A 21917-nucleotide genomic window follows, 5' to 3' on the forward strand; every position below is an offset into this window, starting at 1 on the left:
AGTTCGTCTAGCTTCAGAGTTTTAAAAAACATTTTGGCATGGGAGGTGACTGAAACCCATACCAGGACTGACTTGTAGGGTCATCAGCTCTCTGCTTTGACTGTGATATGGTTGGAATGGGGCTAAAGTCTCCATGTTTCTTGGTGTTTCTATTTTATTTATCTTCCACCCTTGTTCTGTGGGTTCTTTATCTTGAAGGACACAGATAACAGGCCACGGAGTCTAATATGTTTGCTTGAACAGCCTTTTGGCAGTTTTCAACTTAGTTTTCTGGGAAGACCAGAAAAAAGCCCACCAGTGATCCGGATTGAGGTGGGCATCCTAGCTACGAGACTGTGAACGTTTGGGTGGGTTTCTTCCCTTTGGGGTTTCTGTTTCAGTAAAATGAGGCTTTTTGGTATAGTGATATAGTGGAGAAAATACAGCCTTTAGAGTAGAAGAGACCAGTAAAAAAGACCAGTGTTTGAATTTCCTCTCCATGGTTTTTATATTTCTCACCTGTAAAATGGGTTGTTTCAAGAAAAAAGTTATTTTAAAGCACCGAGGGCAGTGGCTGGCACATAGCCAAGTGCTCAATATATTGTGGCTACTCTTATGATCAAAATGAGGAAGCTGCAAGCAGAAAAATAGGCAAGAGAAATGGATAGGTAATTCACTCACTAAGAAATATAACTGGCCAGGAAGTGTATACTCAACCTCACTTGTACCACTGTTTTTGCTCATCAAATTGACAAACATAAAAATATACATAATATCCATTGGTGAAAGTTTAAGCAAATGGGCATTCTCCTATACTGTTCATAAAGCCTCTTCTGAGGTAGTTTTGGTAATATCTATCAAATTTTAAATGCATTGCTCTTTTTTTAAAAAAATTAATTTTATTTATTTTTGGCTGTGTTGGGTCTTCGTTGCTGAGCAGGCTTTCTCTAGTTGCGGCGAGCGAGGGCTACTCTTCGTTGCTGTGCGGAGGCTTCTCACTACGGCGGCCTCTCCTGCTGCGGAGCACGGGCTCCAGGCGCACGGGCCTCAGTAATTGTGGCACGTGGGCTCGGTAGTTGTGGCTCGTGGACTCCAGAGCGCAGGCTCAGTAGTTGTGGCACACAGGCCCAGTTGCTCCGCGGCATGTGGGATCCTCCCGGACCAGGGCCCGAACCCGCGTCCCCTGCATTGGCAGGCGGATTCTCAACCACTGAGCCACCAGGGAAGCCCCTGCATTGCTTTTTAACTCAGCAATTTTGTTTCTAGGTATCTGTTATATATAAATATACACATGAGTATACAAACATTTATTGAACTATTGTTTTTAATAGAACTGGAACAATATATTATAGAACATTGTAGTATGATCCTATTTATGTTAAGAAAGATAACTGAGTGTGTGTATTTTATAAATGTATAAAAAGAGGTCTGGGAGGATATACTTCATAAGATTACTTTTAGGGAACGGAGTAAGATTGAGGGATAAAGAGAAATTTTTACTTTATATTCTTTATTCTTCCCATTTAGGCAGATTTTTAAAGCTCATTATTAAAACTTGATTTTCTGCATTTCTTAAAAGTGTAGTCTTTTTCAAGTCATTTGAACCAAGGTTGCTGCTACAGGATGTCCTCAGGGAAATTCCTACCAAAATGTTAGAAAAAGAAGAAGAAATTTATTCATTTAATCTGGTGGTGTTATTTAATGACATATTTCTACTGACTGTTGCTAGGAATTAGAACTGGACTGGAAATTTGGTTCGAAATATAATAGCTTTTTATATTAAGCAAAAAGTTTTTATTTTAATGATTGTAATGAAAGTATGCTTTAAAGAATTGAAAAAGCCATCCAGCTGTTGCCTAGGGTCAGCAGGCAGCACCACAAGCCCATACACTTTAGAGGAATGTAACAAAACACTTACACTTTACACTTTTTATCCCAATATTTTTGGTCAGTTATTACAAATCTCTAGCCTGAAAAGAAGCCAAAATAACAATAAAGTGTCCCCTACTTTGTTTTATCTTGATTTTTTTTTTACAGTTTGCTTACTGTGCCCATTATGAAAATGCATCTTTTCCTCTTCTGGATCTTGTTTTGCTTTGCTGTAACCACACCGCCTGGAACAGAGTAAGCTACGATTAGTCACATCTCCAAGTGGTGAATCACATCCAGCCCAGAAGCAAGCAACACAGTTGAAATGATTGCAACCTTAAGTGATTTTCACACCAGCAGTATGAAATAACACCAATACTCTTTTGTATGAATCGAATTTCCCCAGCTAGTATCCCTCACTCTTGCCCAGATTTCACTGAGAAGTCTGAAGCTCTCCAAACCTATTTTTAAACATGACTTCACCATATACCATACACCAGACATTTCTCTGTTCCCTTTTTCTTTTACTGTTTTTTTTGCCACCTCAGAGGCCCCTGCCTTTTCTCAGGATGAACTGTCCCAAATGTCTCTGATTCAAAAGTCTCCTCCTTTCAGCGCCTTACTTCATTATTCTGTTTTATTTATTTCTCTTGTTTTGGAGTCTTTAGTGTCTCCACTGGTTTCCTGTCAATCTATCCATTTCCATCAATTTAATGAATACATCTATCCCTCTGGTTTTATTCTTTTGAGAGTTATACTGTTATTCCCTGTGGATTTATTTTCTAGGAATATTCCACTGGCATTCAAACTCAATAGATCTGAAAAAGAAAAGAGTATCTTTTTCTTGACTTTCAGTCTTGATCTGCTGCCTTCTTTTCCTCTTAATAACATTTTCATGGCTTTGGTACCTTAAGATCAAAGCCCTGTTCTCGTGTACCTCACAACAAATTAGTTGCCAAATCCCAAGCATTATATAACATAAAAGTCTTATGATCCACCTCTTCCATTTCACTAGCTCTACCTCTTCTTCAATTAAGGTCTTGCTGTTTTTCATTTGGGTTACTATCACTGCCTCTGAACTGATGCCCCTGCATTCTATAACTGCTTTCCTAAACTATACTAGACATGGCTGTAGCCAAATTGCCATAAGTAAGGTACTTTTCTATTGTGTTAGCTCTCTTCTGCAAAGTCTTCAATAAAATAATAAGGTAAAGATTCCTAAACGAAGCCCCAATGCACATTTCCCACATCATCTCTGAGATATTTCTCCATGCTTCCGTATGTTCCTATATACTGGTTCCTGCACTTAGGATGCTCTTCTTAACAATTTCCAATTATCAAAGTCCAGTTCAAGTGTTGCCTTCTTCACATTTGTTTTTTTTTTTCCCCTAATACCCTGGATTAATGCAATCTTGCCCCCTCTGAACTCAGTAGCTTTCTGTATCCCTCTCATGGTGTGACTGCCATTCTACAATGCAACATAGTCATTTGAGAATGTTTTTTGGCTCTCTTGCTATTGTTGTTAGTTTCTTAAATGGCAGCAACTCCCATTCATCTATAAATTTCTGAAGTGACCTGGCACCTGGCTCAGAGTTGGCCCCAGAAATATTCGTCACATTGATGAATGAATAAATGAATGAGTGGATGATATTCTGGTTGAGTCTACATAAGGACAAGTGTTTAGAGAGAGAATACGCTGATGAATACTAAGGTACGTGAATAACCATATAACATTAAAACAGCTGACCAAAATAAAATATTTAAATTACTTTTAGTGAAACTCTAAGGAAGTGAATTTATTATTCACAAGCTCTTATAACAAAATTGAGTTTATTAAAAACAAAATTTCATTTACTTCTGCATAAAGAAAATACAGCCAAAGTGTCAGATTGACAAAATATTTTCATTACAAAGTTGACTGAAAACTACTATATGATATAAATGAAGTGGCCAATTGACATGCACTGAGGACTGTTCCTTGGTTTTATATTCTAAAATGTTTCTTAAATATGTGTATATTTTGATATAAAAATGAAACCTATTTTATTCTCTATCTTTCTTAGTGTATAATTACATATATTATACAACATAGATAACAAAACCTTTCCTTGTGCCATTTTTGAAAAATATGCAATTATCTTAATTTTATCGTGTTAAAGAACTGGCAGTTTATTAGTAAAGTACAGCTAGGAAAATTTAAGTAAACTTGAAGTAATATACTTAATACATATAGTGTTCTTGGGTGAGGAAAATTACACAATGAGGAACTGGTGGTTTTTCAAATTTTATTCATAACATGTAGATGCATTTGTCACTTAAGAGCCCTTAAGACATCTTGAATCACTTCACCACAGTGAAATGGAGAGAAAAAAATGAACACATGATATCATCCTGAAATAATAGTTGGTCTATTCAAGCTGACATTTAAGATATTTTAATACATTGTTCATATTTTTTAAATATTACTTATTCTTTCAATCTTTAATGTATGTGTCTCTAGAGAGAAGTTATTGATACTGTTTATTTTTTTTACCAATGTTCTAAATACAATTGTGTGAAATCATCCTGAGATTTATGTTATTTAAATAATACTGACAAAAAACTTTGTTAGAGGAATTCTAAAGATACCTCAAAAGTATACAAGTTCTTGCAGTTTACATTAGAAAACAAACATCCATTCCAACTTTAACTCTCCTACCTTCAAAAAAAAAAATCAAGCTTTGAAACTTATATCCTCAAATAGTCTTTATCAATAAATAAGCTTCATGGATATTTAAATTGCATGCAAATGCCTCATATGAAAATGGAAATAAAACTTTGGATCTCATCTAAAAAATGATTTGGGAATACCATGGTGAGGAGTTGTTAACATTTTAATACCTAGGGTGAGAGTCAAGAGGGCAATAAGAAGGAGTTATTTTTGACTACAGGCATCTCAAGACTTCTATAACATAATACGGCTGCATGTCACATTAACATAAAAAATTAAGTTCTGGAACACCCCAAAGCAACATTAAAACAAACCTCAACAAGATACAGCAAGTAGAAGTGCAGCTGGCAGAGACTGGCACTCAAGCAGTGGTTCAGCCTTTCTAACAAAGCATCGCAGGGAGCCTGTTCATTCAGTATCATCTTCTGTACCTTGTCCAGATGCAACATTTTAACTCAGCATACACTAGAGTCAATAAATATGCCATTCTGTACATCAATTACAACTCCTATCTTCTAGAACCGATTTCTTTTTCAAACGGAAAAGAAACAGTTTCTTCATTTTGCTTCAGTCACAATTTTAATGAACTTTGATATCATTTTACTAAAAACAACTGTAGTGCAAGTAGAGGAATCATCTTCTAGCCATTTATACTTATTTTCTTCTAGAAAACAATGTTATTTTATTTTTTAGTAGTAGAGGTGGGCATGAGAAATCATATTAAGTGTAAGCATAATTCATAGAGTGATGCTTCCTATATAAGTGACTCCATGGGTAATTTAGAAATCAATCTATTTTCCCCCATTTCTAGCCTAAGGATTTAAATAACACAGCCTTGATAATATTAATGCAGATCTTAAAAACTTGGCCCAAGCCACAACATCTAAATTTGAATATTTGAAATTTCTGTAAGACATGAAATAGTAAACAATAATATTTATGAATGGATGGATGTGCCAATGAGTAATGTAGTTCTTGGATGTAAATTAAAGATTTGATAATAAATTAGTGGTATGAATGTCAAGCCCTCCAGAGTACCAAGTGAAGCACAGAATCAGAACTTTACTAAATGACACCATTATGGACAATGAGAAAAGAAGAGTGAATGAAAGAGCAAAAGGAGATTGTAGATCCTTACTCCACAATAACCTCCACAAAATCTGATTTTTCCATTGCTTTAGCCTATGGAAATAAACACTGAATAAACACTTCTTTCCCCTTAATTCTAAATAAGGTGGGGAGGGGGGAATGGTGAAAGAAGGAATGTTTTTGCATTTTGATGTCTTTGAAAGAGTGAGCATATGCAGTGCCTGGCTCAGAAATGGACAAGCCTATAACTGTTCCTCTATTATCCAGATGGATTAAGAGATGCTTTACCATACTTTAAAGCAAAAATATTCAAAAGGCAACGCTGGAGCAAACATTAGAGTCAATACGTGTTGCTTATGGAAAAGAAAAGTTCCTTGTATTGTAGCCTCTTTTAAAAACACATTTATCCATATATGCACACTCTTTTGTTCTGACATAACGACCTCAACCACTGCATATGTTGTGTTTAAGAATTTTATGCTGGAATCTTGAAAAAAATAAGTTACAGTTTTTTTGGGAAATAGTTTGACCTTTTCACTTCAAGAGTCTCTACAACTGTAAAGTAGTTTGAATAAAACCTCAGTTAACTCAGCCCCCATAAAATAAAGAAGCATATGAAGATTAGCCTATTAAAATATCTAATAAATACTGAAAATAGATTGTTTTATTTTATAGAACCACATTCTTCAATAAGAATGTGAGTGCAAATGCAGAAAAATGGGACATTGTATATATAGGCTGTCTTGCTAGCATTTGTATACTAGGGTACTGGATTTTGAGTTCCTTACAGAGAAATTTAAGTTACACAAAAAATGCAACTGATTTATTATTATTTACTGAAAATTCTCAGACATACTTCTCAAAGAATATGTACATGTTTTTGAAAACATGCCTTCCTTGGATAGGGGAATGGAGTGATGATTATACCACACAAAATGAGGGCACAGCTCACTGTGTTCCCATCTCACATTCTTCCAAGGATACTAACCACCCTATGATTAATGGCAATGTGAGAAGCTAGCTTATTTCTTATTTTATGCCTTATATATCATTTTTAATTTCTATATTATAAAAGACAAAGAAAAAAACCCTTAGAAATAATACTTCCAAAATAATGTAGTACATATGAATTTGTAAAGTTTTTCATTAATAACCTCTTCAAATCCTTTTAGAATTAGCAATAAGAGAAAGACTTGAATAATTTGGAATACTTCAGAAAACTCACAGATGAATTATAGACTCTTCATTATTGAGTTAAAATTTAATTACCTTAGAATTTTGATATAAAAACACATTTCATAAAGTATGACATGTAAGTATTGTGTCTCCCTGTTTTCAACAAATTTTGTTCTAATGTGAGAGTAGGTAATTTCCTACTAATTTTTAAAATAGTTCATGGATGTGACCATTGGATTTCTCAATTAGAGTAGTCCCACTTAATATCTCCTATGGTCTGAGGTTCCACAGGTATTACAAAAAAGGATTTGGGAGCAGTTCATAGCAAGCCCTCAGTTGGAATTTAATATATTATCTCTCTATATTGTGGGCAAGCCTCATATCTGCCTGCCAACAGCACTTTAAATGGCGGTCTAGAATTATAAGGATGATTTTATTCTCTATGTCTTTTTCCTAACTCTATAAAATGGAATAGCACTTCCACATACCTCCCCGACAGAAATCTGTTGAAGCTGAGTGAAATAATCTGTTAAGTATGTAAAAATAAAATTTTGCTTACTTCAAATTTCAAGAAACTTTCAGTTAATGAATTAACTTTCAGTTAGTTCGTTGAAAAATTAAGGTAATAATTAATGTTTCAATGTAATCCACAATCATTTTGTTCAGAGAACTATGTTTTGTTTTTGTTTTATTCTCTGAATTATGAGAGAAGTTAGAGTTTTTTCCCTTGTGCTTCTGATTTTAAATAGTATTTAAAATAAATAATAATAATTTCTAAAAAAATGAGGTTGATTTTCTAAAAATCACAGAGTAGGTAAATAAACAAAATAAGAATTTAATATCTCTATTTTCAGAATAGTGAACTCCACTTTACTTGCCACATGAATCCCTCAGAAGAAGTAGTAAGGGATATAAAAACACTGGAAAGCTTGACAACTGATGAATGAAGGAATAATCTAACATATGTTTGAATTTAAGAAATGCAAGGAAAAGCTACTTTGGGACTATGGGAAATTTCAGAAGAACTTATAATAAACATTATGTTATAAATATATATTGGTTCCTGTAAGCACAAACAAAAATGAATATCAAGGGGTAAATAGTAATGTCATTTTAGAAATTGCACATATTTATATCTTATTTACATTGAAGACAATCAATTCAACACTGGATGCTTGTAAAAATGGATGGGGTGAGGGTGGGAGGAATGAAAAGATGACTAGAGTCTCAAGCCAGCTGTGATGGTATGAAGTCAAAGATCACAGATAAAAAAATACCCCTGCTAAAAATGTAGGCCGTCTTGGGGATAGGGTGCCTAAAATCTAGGCATCTGGGTTTCATTAAGACATATTACAGAAATATCTTCCATCACTGGGTAGATTTCCATCAAAGCAGGAAGAATATTTTTAAAATTAACATTATGCATATGTGTAAAGATTTCGCAACAAAGTAGGCAACTAGAGTGATGAAAAATAATTTGAGATCAAAGATAACAACATGTAATTACCAATTTCATCTTATAAATAGCACACGAGGCATTTGAAAAATAATGGAGTATGGTTTCCTGGAGGGAACTTTGAGAGTAAAACTCAGAACTCCATAGCCCTGCAGAAGATTTAATGTAGTTGAATTGCAGAACAAAGGATCTAGATCAATGGTTTTGAAATTATATTTTTCGGACCCTGAGATTTCCACAAGGTATATTAAGGTACTTCTAAAAGCCAGTATATTTACAATGGGCAATTTTAATGTATATGTGTTGCATTATATTAAGGTCAAAACCAATCACACATATTCATGAGTGGTCTTTCAAGAAATGAAAAACTATGATATTCCAAAATCTCAAAATGTCTATCTAACCTCTGCTCTGTAATTTTAAATATGTCTGTTCACAAATGATCAGAGAATGTTCCTTAGAAATTATTTATGTGGTAATTGACAAATGCTGATATGATTATACATACAAAATTAGGTGACAAGATTTTAGGTCAAGATTTCTTAGTATTTTACTGATTATAGTAGGAAAATTCTCAGCCCTTAATTTCCACTACCTAAGTTTTTTTTTTTTCCTTCCCAATGTTTTAATCTAAGCAAATAGTATCTTTAACTGAAACCTCATATTGACTAGAAATTGTAAAATGGAAGTTGAGAAAGCAGAGCAATAAAAACATATTTAGCTTCCATTCTTCCCAATTAATAATTTTGAACAACTTTCTTGCTGTCTAATTTATGTAAGCTCAATTAAAGTTTGTTTCTTTTGCTTTATTTTGTTTTGTTTTACTAAGAATGCATTAAAAAAATTCTGGCTTTTCCATAAATCTTTGCACACAAATTGTTAACATTTTATTGGGTACCTAAGCACATTTGTGGCTCAATAATTTGTTTATTATGTATACACACACACACACACACACACACAAATACACATGCACACACACAAACACACTCATTGAATAATTGCTGACATTATTTGAAGAAAGATGTTAGAAAAAAAATTGCTTTCTTAGGTTTCCTGGTGTATGATTTGTGAAGAAAATGTTCCACCTTCCCTCTTTTCCTCTGTTCTTTTATTTCTTCACTGCATAAACTCCCTGAAGTCAACTACACAGTAGAAAGAGATGCCATTTTTTTAAAAAAATGAAGCAATTTAGATCCAGCTAAAGTTAGTTTTCATCAATACTTTCTAAGTCACGGCTTTATAAATGTTCATACACCCATATCTTTGAGGTTTAGTTCAAGGTATGTCTGGATGTCATTTTTGTTTTCTTTCAAGATGTAAATTCTGCTTATTCTGCTTCAGTGATTTATCTCTTATAATAACCAAATTTGAGAGTCAAGTAGAATGAGCAATTCAGTGACCATTTTTAAGTTTTTCTATGGAGCAGTAAAAAAATAAAGTCACAGTTTCAAGCCATTTATATTATACTTCAGCCTTTGCCAGGTCTCAGGGCTGTTTTGTTTTTGTTTTTAGTCTGTCACTGAAGCCCTAGGCTCATACAAGAATTTCCTAAGGTAAATAATTCGGAACAAATCTGTACTTTCATATTAACTTAAAAAAACTTTCAAATATAAAAATTTCAAAAGATTGAGTAAAAAGATCAACAAATCTTATTAATTTGTGTTTGTTTACGCTCTCTTGTTCTCAGAAGATCATTGGTATCAATTCCACCACTTCTCACATCTATGCATGCATGCACTTTCATTCACACCAGTTTTTTGAATCAACAAAAATTAATTTACACCTAGAGAACATAAGTAACAATTTTAAATGACCCAAGGCAGCCCTATAATTCTCTAAAATGCATTTCATCTCTTTTCTTGGCAAATTTTGACTACGAATAACAGCTCAATATAGTAGTAGAGGGATTTAGACTCCTTAATCTAGACAGAAATTATCTGGAATATTTCATTTTTTTTACAAGGTAGCTCACTACTGTGTAGGAGAGTTCCTCTAAATCTGTGAAGAGTGTTCTTTGGTCTTATGTTCTAGCCTATAGTTTCATAGCTATAACCCAGATATATTTAGGATTTGCATTTGTAAATAATTAAGACTATCCCATTTGGACACTGATCCCAAAAATGTGCATATTTTTTACTTAATTGGTATCAACTTAGGAATATCACTTCTAATATCTGAAGTAATTCAAGCTTAAAACTATTAAGTAAACCATTTAAAATTAACTGTGGTTCTGTTCTCCAATGCCACATATATCCACAATGATTATGAAAACAGAAGATCCTACTTAGGTTATGGTCACTCCATGGGTCTGGGAGACAGAAAAGGTGACTTCACTTTGACAGAAGTGGCATTCTACTTCCACGTATGATATGGTTTCACTCTTGATGGAACAACAAAAACACTGACATGTTAAATGTAAAACAGATGTTATGATCTTACAACTTCCTGCTTTAAATCAGGACCACAGTAAAAGCCTTGGAAGAGAAGTATGAATGCATGACTTAGGGGTGATATGCTATATGCATATTTTATTTGAAAGTATCCATTGTGAAATCACTTAAGATTCTTTTTTGGGACTCAGTTTCAGTCTACTCTTCTGTTAAAGCGTAACTTGAATACTAACTATTAAAATGTACACAAATGAAAAAAAAAAGGAATGCTGACGATAATACATATAGGTGGGACAGCACATAGGAGTGAAAGCAGGAGGGGAACACTAACCATATGAGGCTTGGATGGGCAACAGCGCACAGGGAAGAAGCCCTTCCACAGCCACAATCGCAGCAACTGAAAAGCAAACAAGAGAGCCCAAGATAAGGAAGAGATCCCACTCCCTCGATATAGCTATAAAGACACTACGAATTTAGACAGGTGTCTGCTTTGCTTTTCAAAAGCAAAAACTCCTAAATGCACACAATTAATTTTCCCACAATGCTTTTCAAATTAAGAAGTATTTTATGGGTTTAAGAAATACAGAGCTGTATTACATAGTTATTTTTATTTTACTTAAAAAGCTTATTTGGTAGGAAATATAATGAGCCAATGTATTTGATTATCCAATTAAAACAGACATACAAATAAAAATGTAAACATTTGAATATTTCCTCAGAAATTCCTGCAAAATTTTACTCAGAAGACGTTCTAAATAGCACTGTAAATAAATGTTTTGCATAGAGCTTAAAAATTTAGGATGGAGAATAATGCCTTGCTCATTTGACCCACTGATTTCTTATAGCAGTGGCATCATTTATCACAGACTATTGAAAATGTTATGCTTACATGACTTCTCCAATCATTTGTGGAAAGCTGCCAATTTAACTTTAAATTTTCCGATTTTAAAAATGCGTCTCCATAATATATTTGCAGAGCTATTGTTATATTTTTTAAAAAACAACCTATATATAATACATGCACTTTTCTGGATACTGCAAGATTCAATATTCTTTTAAATTTTCCACATATTCATAGTAAAAAATCCAGAAAATACCAAGTAAATTGTTTAATATAATGTACTTTATTGCTAGAAACCAAGTAAACTAATGGCAGAATATAACATAGAAATTATTTAGTGCTTCAATGCATTCACTTTCCAGTATAGTTTATAAATTGCACTTAGAGTGATTTCAGGAGAACTGTGGGATGAGCTCAGTAACAGTACCACACACCAGCAGGCCAAGACTTTTATCTAAACTCTGTCTATTTTGAACTTTAATTACTAAAAAATGTACCTAGTCTATTTTATATCAAATAAGGAGAAGAAAATACAATATAAACATCCAATATATTTGGGAATGCTAATGAAGATAGACAAGTATTTCCAAATTAAATTCCAATGGATCTTTTTCAAGGAAAGATAGGCAATGTTCCATATATTTTCTTTGGAGTATTGACAATGCTTTAATTTTTCCACTACTAAGTATCTGAGAATTTGGCTGTCACTAAAATGGCAACTGTGACATTTATTTCCAGATAGACTATTTGTATTTTAAAGACTATGCCAAATAATTATTTTCACTGTAGAGATATTGAAAGTCAAAGTTACAGTATATCAAATTGTTAAAATACTTATAAGAGTAGATAAAGCATCTGTAAAAACCTTTGGCAAATCTTGATATATTTCCTTATAATTACATTTATTTCATTAATGCCTTAATTACTAATATCTTAGATATGTTAACTTTTCTACTGCTTCTGTTTGTATCAGCACTCAGATTTGGGGTTGGTAAACTATGGCCCATTGGCCAAATCTAGCATACCACTTATTTTTGTAAGTACAGTGCTATTGGAACATGGCCACACTCGTTATTTATTGTTTATGGAGTCTTTTGTGCTGTTGCGGCAGACTTAGGTAGTTGTAACAGAGAATGTGTAGCCCGAAAAGCCTAAAACATTTACTATCTGGCACTTTAAAGAAAGTTTGCCCTCCTCTTTTTTTAGACTATTAGTTTTGTGAGATGAGGATGATTCCTTGACCTTTTTTTCCATCACAGTTTAAACATAATTAATGACACATAAGTAGTTTCACTGTAATTGGTATTACCTAATGGCACAATTATCTCAATTTACTGATAGCTATTAATATGGAAAGTTTGCATAGATGTGTTAATTTTGAATAGCACAGTTCCAACTCAATAAATAATAAATAAATGATAATAGATTGTTGACAAATGTATACAACTGTTTTCCAGCAGTTAAAAAAAGATGATGTCATCTCCTAATAAAGTACAAACATCCTTCTAGTTGAGTGTGCACAGCTTATAAACGCATGTAGAATTGTGCATAGGAAAGCAAGAACTGCACTGTGATTGGCCATTACCTATAAGGATTTGTTTAATGCTTGATCAGTGTTCTAAGACTCAAAAAATACACTAATGATTCCAAAAATAATAACATTTTATTCAGTCCTTTTTATTTGAAAAAATATAATAAGGCTTTTGTCTTACAAATTAGTACATATACACGCACATACACACACACATACAATTCACTATAACACCAAATCTACAAATTTTAATTCTGAAGAATTTAACTCACCTTACCTATCATTAGATTTCAAATTTATAGTTTTTAAAAAGTTTAGTCAAAAAATCTGAAATCTTATAAAATCAAACACTCCTACTTTTTCTGAGTCATTGCTTTAGATTTGGTACTGATGCTTTCTTTGACTTGTTTTAAGATGGCATAAATAAATACCCTGGGTAACTTAGTTAACTTCTTTGTGTTTCAGTTGACAGCCATAAAATAGGGATAATAATGGATTCTATCTCATAGGTTTTGTGAAAATAAAGTGAGAGAATATATGTATTCACTTAGATCAGTGTCTGGCACTGATGTACCTGGGAGAAAAGCGGTAGCTATTATTCTTAGTAATACCATAATCAAAGTGATAGAATAGATTCTCATTATTTCAGAGAAATTTATTTTTTCATGATCCATATACTATTACCATACTAAGTATTTCCATTTATAACACAACTAAATATCTAATTACCTTCAGACCAATTCATATAAATACAGATGGCCAATGTAAGTTAAAAAAATCATTTCCACAAAATACATTTTCTTGGGGTTTAGTGATCAGAGCATACTGTTCATTAATATGTCATTGAGAAAATTAAAACTGAAGCTCCTTTTCTGTGAATGTCTGAAGTGGAATAGTAATCCCCCAAATTACTCTTTTTAAATTAACTCCAAGGATGCTGTCACAATAAAACTTAGACACCAGATGGTATAAAGAACATGTTCTTTCCTTAATCAATAAATACTCAAAGTACAGGTTGAAAATGCTTACAAGTCTCAGAGATAATTTAGAAATAGAAACCAAAATGTGCTAGAAATAGCAGCCAATCTAATTTATGTGAGCTATGGTTCAACAAAGTCCATCTGCATTCCCATAAGATTTTAGCACCTGGAAGCCTGTAAGTGACTGCATGCAGCTATAACAAGATCGTTATTATCAAAGTTTAAACTAGGTTAGCCCTTCTGGACTTAATATCAAAACTGTAGACCTTTGTTTTAAGAGATATTTTGATTTGTCCTTCCGAAGATTAAAATACGATAACGGAATCTTTCCAGATCCAAAGAAGATTCAAATGAAATTACTTTAGCCAGGTCTTACACAGAATTGATCAATATATGTACCAAGTGTGTCAATGTAAGTAAGATAACCTCCCTTCTACCCAAGAAAGGTGATTATAACTCTAGGGAAGAAATTCTCAAAGATAATAGATCAGAGAAGTAAGACTACAGGCTGTGGATAAATGATGACTTAAATTCTTAAACAGAGATCATACAAGTGGATAAGAAAAACACTAAGATCCCAAAAGATAAATGAGAGGGGCAGAAAGAGTAATTCTGAAAAAGAAGTATTTTAATTAAATAGAAAGTATTTTCAGTTTACTGGTTAAAAAAAAGAAGAAAATGAAAAGGTTGCATAATTTACCCATTTTAAATAAAACAATGACAACAACAAAATTGGTGGTACTTAGTGCTGGAGAAAAGACTGTAGTTTGTGCCCTCAAAGGTCACAGTGAAAAGTACCACTGGTACTTTAGAAAACAATCCTCCAAAACTTATTAAGAGTGATAAAAATATCCTTACCTTTTGACACCACTGGGTAGCAAAACAGTTAAGATCATGGTAGTCAAATTAAGAGCAGTCCTGGATGTATCTACTACTAAATGTATAGCTTTTGGTAAACTTGTTATTATGTAAATGAGATAAATAGTAGAAACTATATTACATAGGATTGCTTTGAAGAATGAGTTTGATTATAAATGTAAAGCTTTCTGCACTGTCCTGGGCTCACAGTCTGCACTTAAAAAGTTTTTTTTTTTTTTTTTTCTGAAGATGTTGGGGGTAAGAGTTTATTAATTAATTAATTAATTAATTTTTGCTGTGTTGGGTCTTCATTTCTGTGTGAGGGCTTTCTCTAGTTGCAGCGAGCGGGGGCCACTCTTCATCGCGGTGTGTGGGTCTCTCACTATTGCGGCCTCTCTTGTTGTGGAGCACAGGCTCCAGACACGCAGGCTCAGTAGTTGTGGCTCACGGGCCTAGTTGCTCCGCGGCATGTGGGATCTTCCCAGACCAGGGTTCGAACCCGTGTCTCCTGCATTAGCAGGCAGACTCTCAACCACTGTGCCACCAGGGAAGCCCCCTAAAAAGTTTTTTGTAACTGGTATTATTATAATAACATGGACTTATGGCAAAAAGTGAGGTGTAGATAATATGCACGAGTCTGGCTACAGATTTTAAAAGAACCAATGACCAGCAGTTAATAAAATCTATTTGTGGAGTCTATGATGCAACGAAATTAATATGGTATAATATTAAATTTTTTAAACTTTAGGCAAAAATTACTGTGCAGAGAAACAAAATGAATGCAAAAAGTATATAAAATCTTTAAGAGCTACTGTGTTGGAATGTTTCATGAATTTGCATTTTTATGAGACAATTTTAATTTCCCTGATTTCAAAATTTTTTGTGGTTATTCCACTTTGTAATTTTAAGAAAAACAAAGAATTCAAATAATTCCAATTATGTTGCTGATCACAATATACTGTCATTTACACTGTATCAGTTTTAACATGCTAAAAATAATTTAAACATGTAACAAATATTTACAACAAAAGAAGCTTAGGTTATTGTTCAGTGGTAATTAGCATTGACAGTGTTGTTTTATACATTTGTTAAAATATCTCATAATGCGATACCTTTTGCATCTGTGTCTTTATTCTTATTCTTCTTAGATTTATTACTGATTTCCTGATGAAGCTAGGCTAAAACTGAAAATATCTTTTGCAAAAACTAGGAAGGAGATACGCCTCAGTCCCCATACTTCTGACAAAAAGGCACAAAATTATTCCACCCTCCAAGAGGAGGTAATGTAAAATGGCTGGAAAGAGGTTTGTTTTCATTTTTGTTTTTGTTTTCGTGTGTTTTTGAGTAACTCTGAGGGGAATCCCCATCTACAAGACATGCATAAATTTATCTGTGCAATCCAATCAGTATTCCCAAGTCGTAGTCTAGGCAAATTGGAATAGGATATAGTTATACACAGTAATTTTAAAATCTTTTCCAGTTGTCTGCTTCCTTCCTATAAAGAGCTTCTTACCCTCACCAATGATTATAGCTGTCTCCCTATTACCCTCTAGGGCCACTTGTCAAAAACTGTCCTATCTGAGCACTAGTCCCTGGTAGGTGAGTTTTGAAATATCAATGGATCTTAGTCTTACCTAATCAAGTTCCAATCCTGGCATACTCATATCTTGATGTGAAATAATAAGAAATATATATATTGGTCTCTGCTCCCAGCTCCTGACACAGAACTCCTAAAACTCTTGTTAAATAGGGGTACCATGAGAATCTTTTGTTCTAACTTACAGTTCCTGACGCGGAGCTCCTAAAATGCTTGTAATTTCCTAAGTTACAGAAGAACTAGGAGCATCTCTTGTTCTAATATTTGGTCTTTGACTCTGGATCCTGACACAAATCTCCAAAATCTCTTGCAATTTCCTGTGTGATAGGAGTGTCTTTTGTTCTAATTAGGTGACCCTTGGTGGGTTGGTTGCCAGAAAGTCCAAGTCATGATTAGAAACTTGGAATTTTCAGCCTTACCTCTCATTCTCCAGAGAGGGGAGAAGGGCTGGAAATGGAGTTAATGATTCGTTATGCCTACATGATGAAGCCTCCATAAAAATCCCTAAAATACATCCATGTACTGGAAGGGTAGCACACCTCAACTCCACAGGATAGAAGCTCCTGTACTTGGGACCCATATAGACCTGGTCCTCCATCTGTCTGTCTATCTGTATCCTTTATCAAATCTTTTATTATATAATCAACTGGTAGTTGTAAGTAGATGTTTCCCAGAGTTCTGTGAGCTGTTTTAGCAAATAATCAAATCCAAGGAGGGGGATCATGGGAACCTTTGATCTGTAGCCAAGTCAGAGAGAAGCTGTGGGTAACCTGGGGATCTATTAGTTGTGACTTGCATCTGAAGTAAGGGACAGTCTGGGACTGAGCCCTTAACCTGTAGGGTCTGTGCTAACTCTATTTAGTGTCAGACCGAATTACAGGACACCCACGTGATTTCACAGGGAATTGCTTTGTGTGGAAAATATAACCCCAGACATCTAGTATCAGAAGTCTCGTGATTGTGGTAGCAGTGTGAAAGTAAAGGAGAAACACACAACAGGACTTTGCCTTTCTAACACACTTGCTTTCTCCTTCTATTACCTGTTTCAAGCCTGAATAGTCCTATTGTAATATTCATCCTAAAAGTAAGAATCCTGGGACTCGGAGACAGGGAACTGCTTTCGCAAGGTGGCACTCATAACAAGTTGTGGAGGTAAGATGTGGGCACCAGTTACTGCACTGTAGTGTACTGGAAGCACAACTTCTTCTTCCATGTCTTCCAGCTCCTTTCATTTCTACCTCTCCCCCATGCTCAGCTCCCCCTTCCCTCTGTTGAAAATTTAAATACATTTGCATGGGGAACCCTGTTATGAACACTTCTTTCTTCCTTCACTAATAGCTAGTTACCAGCTTTAAAAAGTCTGATAAATTTATTCACAATAAATTACATACAACTAAATTGCCTTTATCTGAGTCTAGCTCTTATTGTAGCAAAATATACCTCATTTTGTTTTAAAGTATTAAAACGTGTGTGCTGTAAAAATACTCAATGATCCAAATTCTACTACATTATTCAAATGCATGTATAAAATAGAGATTAGATCATATAAGTGACTGAGGTAAACTAAATAAATCATACATATTCACAGATTTCTAAAATAAAAACTAACCCCCAAATTCTACAAATCTAAGTGTTCTATGTGCAGTCATCCTTTTTTCTTAAGGACAAAGTCACAAAAATACACAAACAAACAAATTCACTTCAACTTACTCTGAAGACAACTATTAAGATCTAGGAATATCAAACTACATGAAAGTGATACTGACCAGGACCCTGTGGGGCTCCTGGGCACAAAAGCCTTTCTGTGTTCCCCATTTCTTCATTGTATGAAATAGGCTTTATTCAGCCTCCATGGCCTTCCCTGAGTTCCAATGGGCAGGTTCAGATATTGATAGATGCTAATTAGGGAAGGGGAGGGTATGCGGAGACAAGTGAGGAACAGTCAAGAAACAGTAGTGCAGCCTTGGAGCAGAGTCCTGGTTCCCCCTCAAGGGATATATATAACAATATCTTCGAGCTGTTTTGCAGATACTGAAGCCCCCGCCAGGTGGGAGAAGTTAACTGTATGCTGCCCACAAGCATGTAGCTCCCAGACCAGTTGGAACCTGAAGGATGATGGTGCTAGCTCCCACAGCTCCCACTTACATCACCGCCAACCAATCAAAAGAATGTCCACCAGCTGACCACACCCTCTTGGAACCATTAATGTAAAACTCCTCACTACCCCCTCCAGGTCAGGACACACAGTTTTGAGGGCATTAGCCTGCTGTGGCCCCCTTTGCCTCGCAAAGCAATAAAGCTATTCTTTTCTACTTCACCCCAAACTCTTTCTCTGAGTTTTAATTCTGTGTTGGGGTACAGAGGCCAGATTCGGCTTCAAAAGCAGAAAGAAAACTTGTGGCAAGTTATCTTAGACTACTCTTCAGTTGGTTTATTCCCCAAGCTATACTTTAACGATGATTCACTGTACTTCTTTTAATCATTCTAATGGGCCAGAGAGATCATTAAAAAACAAGCTCTTCTTTCATGAATGCCACAGGTAAAAGGACTGATACAACTAGCAAACGTTATTCAACATGTTAGATTCAGTTTACTTATGCCAGTATATATTTGGGAACGCAAAATTAATTTCACCAAATACTAACCACCTTTTATAAGCTTTTTTGCTACAGTAAACACAATCATTCTCATTATCTGCAAGCATTTACTAAGAATTGATGTGCTATGTTTTAAGAATAAGAAATTATATATAAAAAATGCTTTCTACTCACATTATATAATGATTCTAAACCTGGCTACAGACTAGAGTCAACTGGGGAGTTTTGGAAAAAGAACAAAAAAACCCACAATGCCCAGGCCTCAGCCCAGAACAATAAAATTAGAACACCTTGCCTGTGGGACACAAGCATTATTATTTTTCAAAAGCTGTTAGTTGATTTTGTCCATGTTGACAACAACTGATCCTATAGGTACTCAATAAACACTTGTATTGAATGATGTGTCTTATAATAGTCTTAGGGGAGTTTACTTAATGAATACAAAGGAAAAGGTTTGTAGTTAGCATATTAATGGTCTGCATGTTAATAAAAACTTCTAAAGTGCCAGAAGGTGCTTTAAAACAATTTGTTCTCTGGTAAGTACTTTAAATAATTCTCCTGCAATTTGTTTACAGTGTTAATTTACATTATCTACAAAGGAAGATTGGTTTGTTAAGTAACTGTAAATTCATCCTATCCTCTATCTTTTTAATTCACAATTTTTTCCCCCATATAACATTTAACTTTACAGGTTTCTTTCAGTTGCAAGTTCTATGATTAATGACAGATTTTTGTACTTCTATATTTTAATACTAGCTACTTGGATTCTTTAGGAGTCATAATATCTCAAATAAAATAACAAAACAGTAAAACTATTCTTTATTCAGTGTCCTCATTTTGCCCTTCTGAGCTACTGGACCACAGACTTAAAGTTACGTGAAAGTAAAGCTCAGTTTTCTCGAGGCTTTTCTGCCTCATGGAGCTCAATATCAAAAAAACAAACAATCCAGTTAAAAAATGGGTGGAAGACCTAAATAGACATTTCACCAAGGAAGACATACAGATGGCCAAGAGGCACATGAAAAGATGCTCAACATCACTAATTATTAGAAAAATGCAAATCAAAACTAAAATGATGTATCAGCTCATGCTGGTCAGAATGGCCATTATCAAAAAATCTACAAACAATAAATGCTGGAGAGGGTGTGGTGAAAAGGGAACCCTCCTGCCCTGTTGGTGGGAATGTAAATTGATACAACCACTCCGGAAAACAGAATGAAGGTTCCTTAAAAAACTAAAAATAGAACTACCATATGACCCAGCCATCCCACTGGGCATATACCCTGAGAAAACCAGAATTCAAAGAGACATGTACCATAATATTCATTGCAGCACTATTTACAATAGTCAGAACATGGAACCCACCTAAATGTCCATCGACAGATGAATGGATAAAGATGTGGCACATATATACAATGGAATATTAACCATAAAAAGAAATGAAATTGAGTTATTTGTAGTGAGGTGGATGGACCTAGATTTTGTCATACAGAGTGAAGTAAGTCAGAAAGAGAAAAACAAATATCACATGCTAATGCATATAAATGGAATCTAAAAAAAAAAAAAAATTGGTACCGATGATCCTAGTTGCAGGGCAGGAATAAAGCGGTAGACATAGGAAATGGACTTGAGGACATGGGGTGGGAGGGCGAAGCTGGGCCGAAGTGAGAGTAGCATCGACATATATACACTACCAAATGTAAAATAGTTGGCTGGTGGGAAGCAGCAGCATAGCACAGGGAGATCACCTCGGTGCTTTGCGGTGACCTGGAGTGGTGGGATAGAGAGGATGGGAGGGATGTTCAAGAGGGAGGGGATATGGGGACACATGTATGCATATGGCTGATTCGCTTTGCTGTGCACCAGAAACTAACACAGTATTGTGAAGCAATTATACTCCAATAAAGACCTATTAAAAAAAAAAAGCCTTGCACTACTATTTACTGAAATGTATGAAGTGAGAGTATGAATATACAAATGGGCAATGATCAAACCAAGTAGAAAAATAGAACTCTGACTCCAAGTCTGCAGCAACCAGTCCAGGAAGGCAAACTACAACCTCTGTAGTAATTGTCTCAAATGGTCAGAACTTTATCAATAAATTTCCCTAATTTTTGTCTGTACTTCCAACTTAGGACCAACTAGAGGAAGCCTAATCAATCACATAGGATGCCCCACTTCTGGTTAGCTCACCTCCAACTACCCCAGGCCAATAACCTCCAATCAGGGCATACCTGAAGCCTTCCTTTTTTTCATTATAAAGCTTTTACACTCCTCTGCCTGCCTTTGGGTCTCTGCCAAATTCAGGTGATGGTGGCTGATTCCCTTGCTATAGCAAGCTCTTAATAAATAGCCTTTGCTTGTTTTAATTTGGGTGTCTTTTTGTTTATTTCCACAGAAGAGATCACCTTTACTAGTTCAATAAAGGGAAATTACATAGATTCATTTTTGCAGTCAACCACTATCTTTGTTCTGTTCTGGCACAATAATAGTGTTAATATACAAAGTACTGAATTATGTGTTTCTCCTGCAGTAATGACACCTCCACCGAGCAAACATCAATTTCCTCCATTTCTAGAAGCCGAAAGTGACTACAAGCTCCTTCCTCTGAACTTCTCCTTCCCAGTCATTTCACAGCTGAATCAGTCTATCTGCAATGCTTCTTCGAGAGGAGCATACGACTAACTTGATTGTGCTTATCTATCCTTATCTATTTTAGGTTTTAATTTATTTTGAGAGGAGTAAAAAGGAAAAAGCAGGAGAAAATAAAGTTGTAAAAAAAGTGATGCTAATTTTGCCAGCTTAAAAAAAATAGAATATTTACACACAGTTCTGATAGTA

The 21917-nt window shown here is 34.6% G+C and overlaps 1 protein-coding gene across 1 annotated transcript in view; it reads right to left on the reverse strand.

The window, feature by feature from the left end:
• The window catches only part of EPHA5 (EPH receptor A5), a 306828-nt gene that overhangs the window by 44279 nt on the left and 240632 nt on the right, over positions 1-21917 (reverse strand). The window contains exons 9-10 of the mRNA XM_060298694.1: positions 11004-11069; positions 2026-2093 (exon numbers count right to left, since the gene is read on the reverse strand). Of these exons, the coding sequence (XP_060154677.1) occupies positions 2026-2093; positions 11004-11069 (134 nt within the window). The remainder of the gene's footprint in view (positions 1-2025; positions 2094-11003; positions 11070-21917) is intronic.

The sequence above is a fragment of the Globicephala melas genome, chromosome 5 (assembly GCF_963455315.2).
Source record: "Globicephala melas chromosome 5, mGloMel1.2, whole genome shotgun sequence".
NCBI classification, from domain to species: domain Eukaryota; kingdom Metazoa; phylum Chordata; class Mammalia; order Artiodactyla; family Delphinidae; genus Globicephala; species Globicephala melas.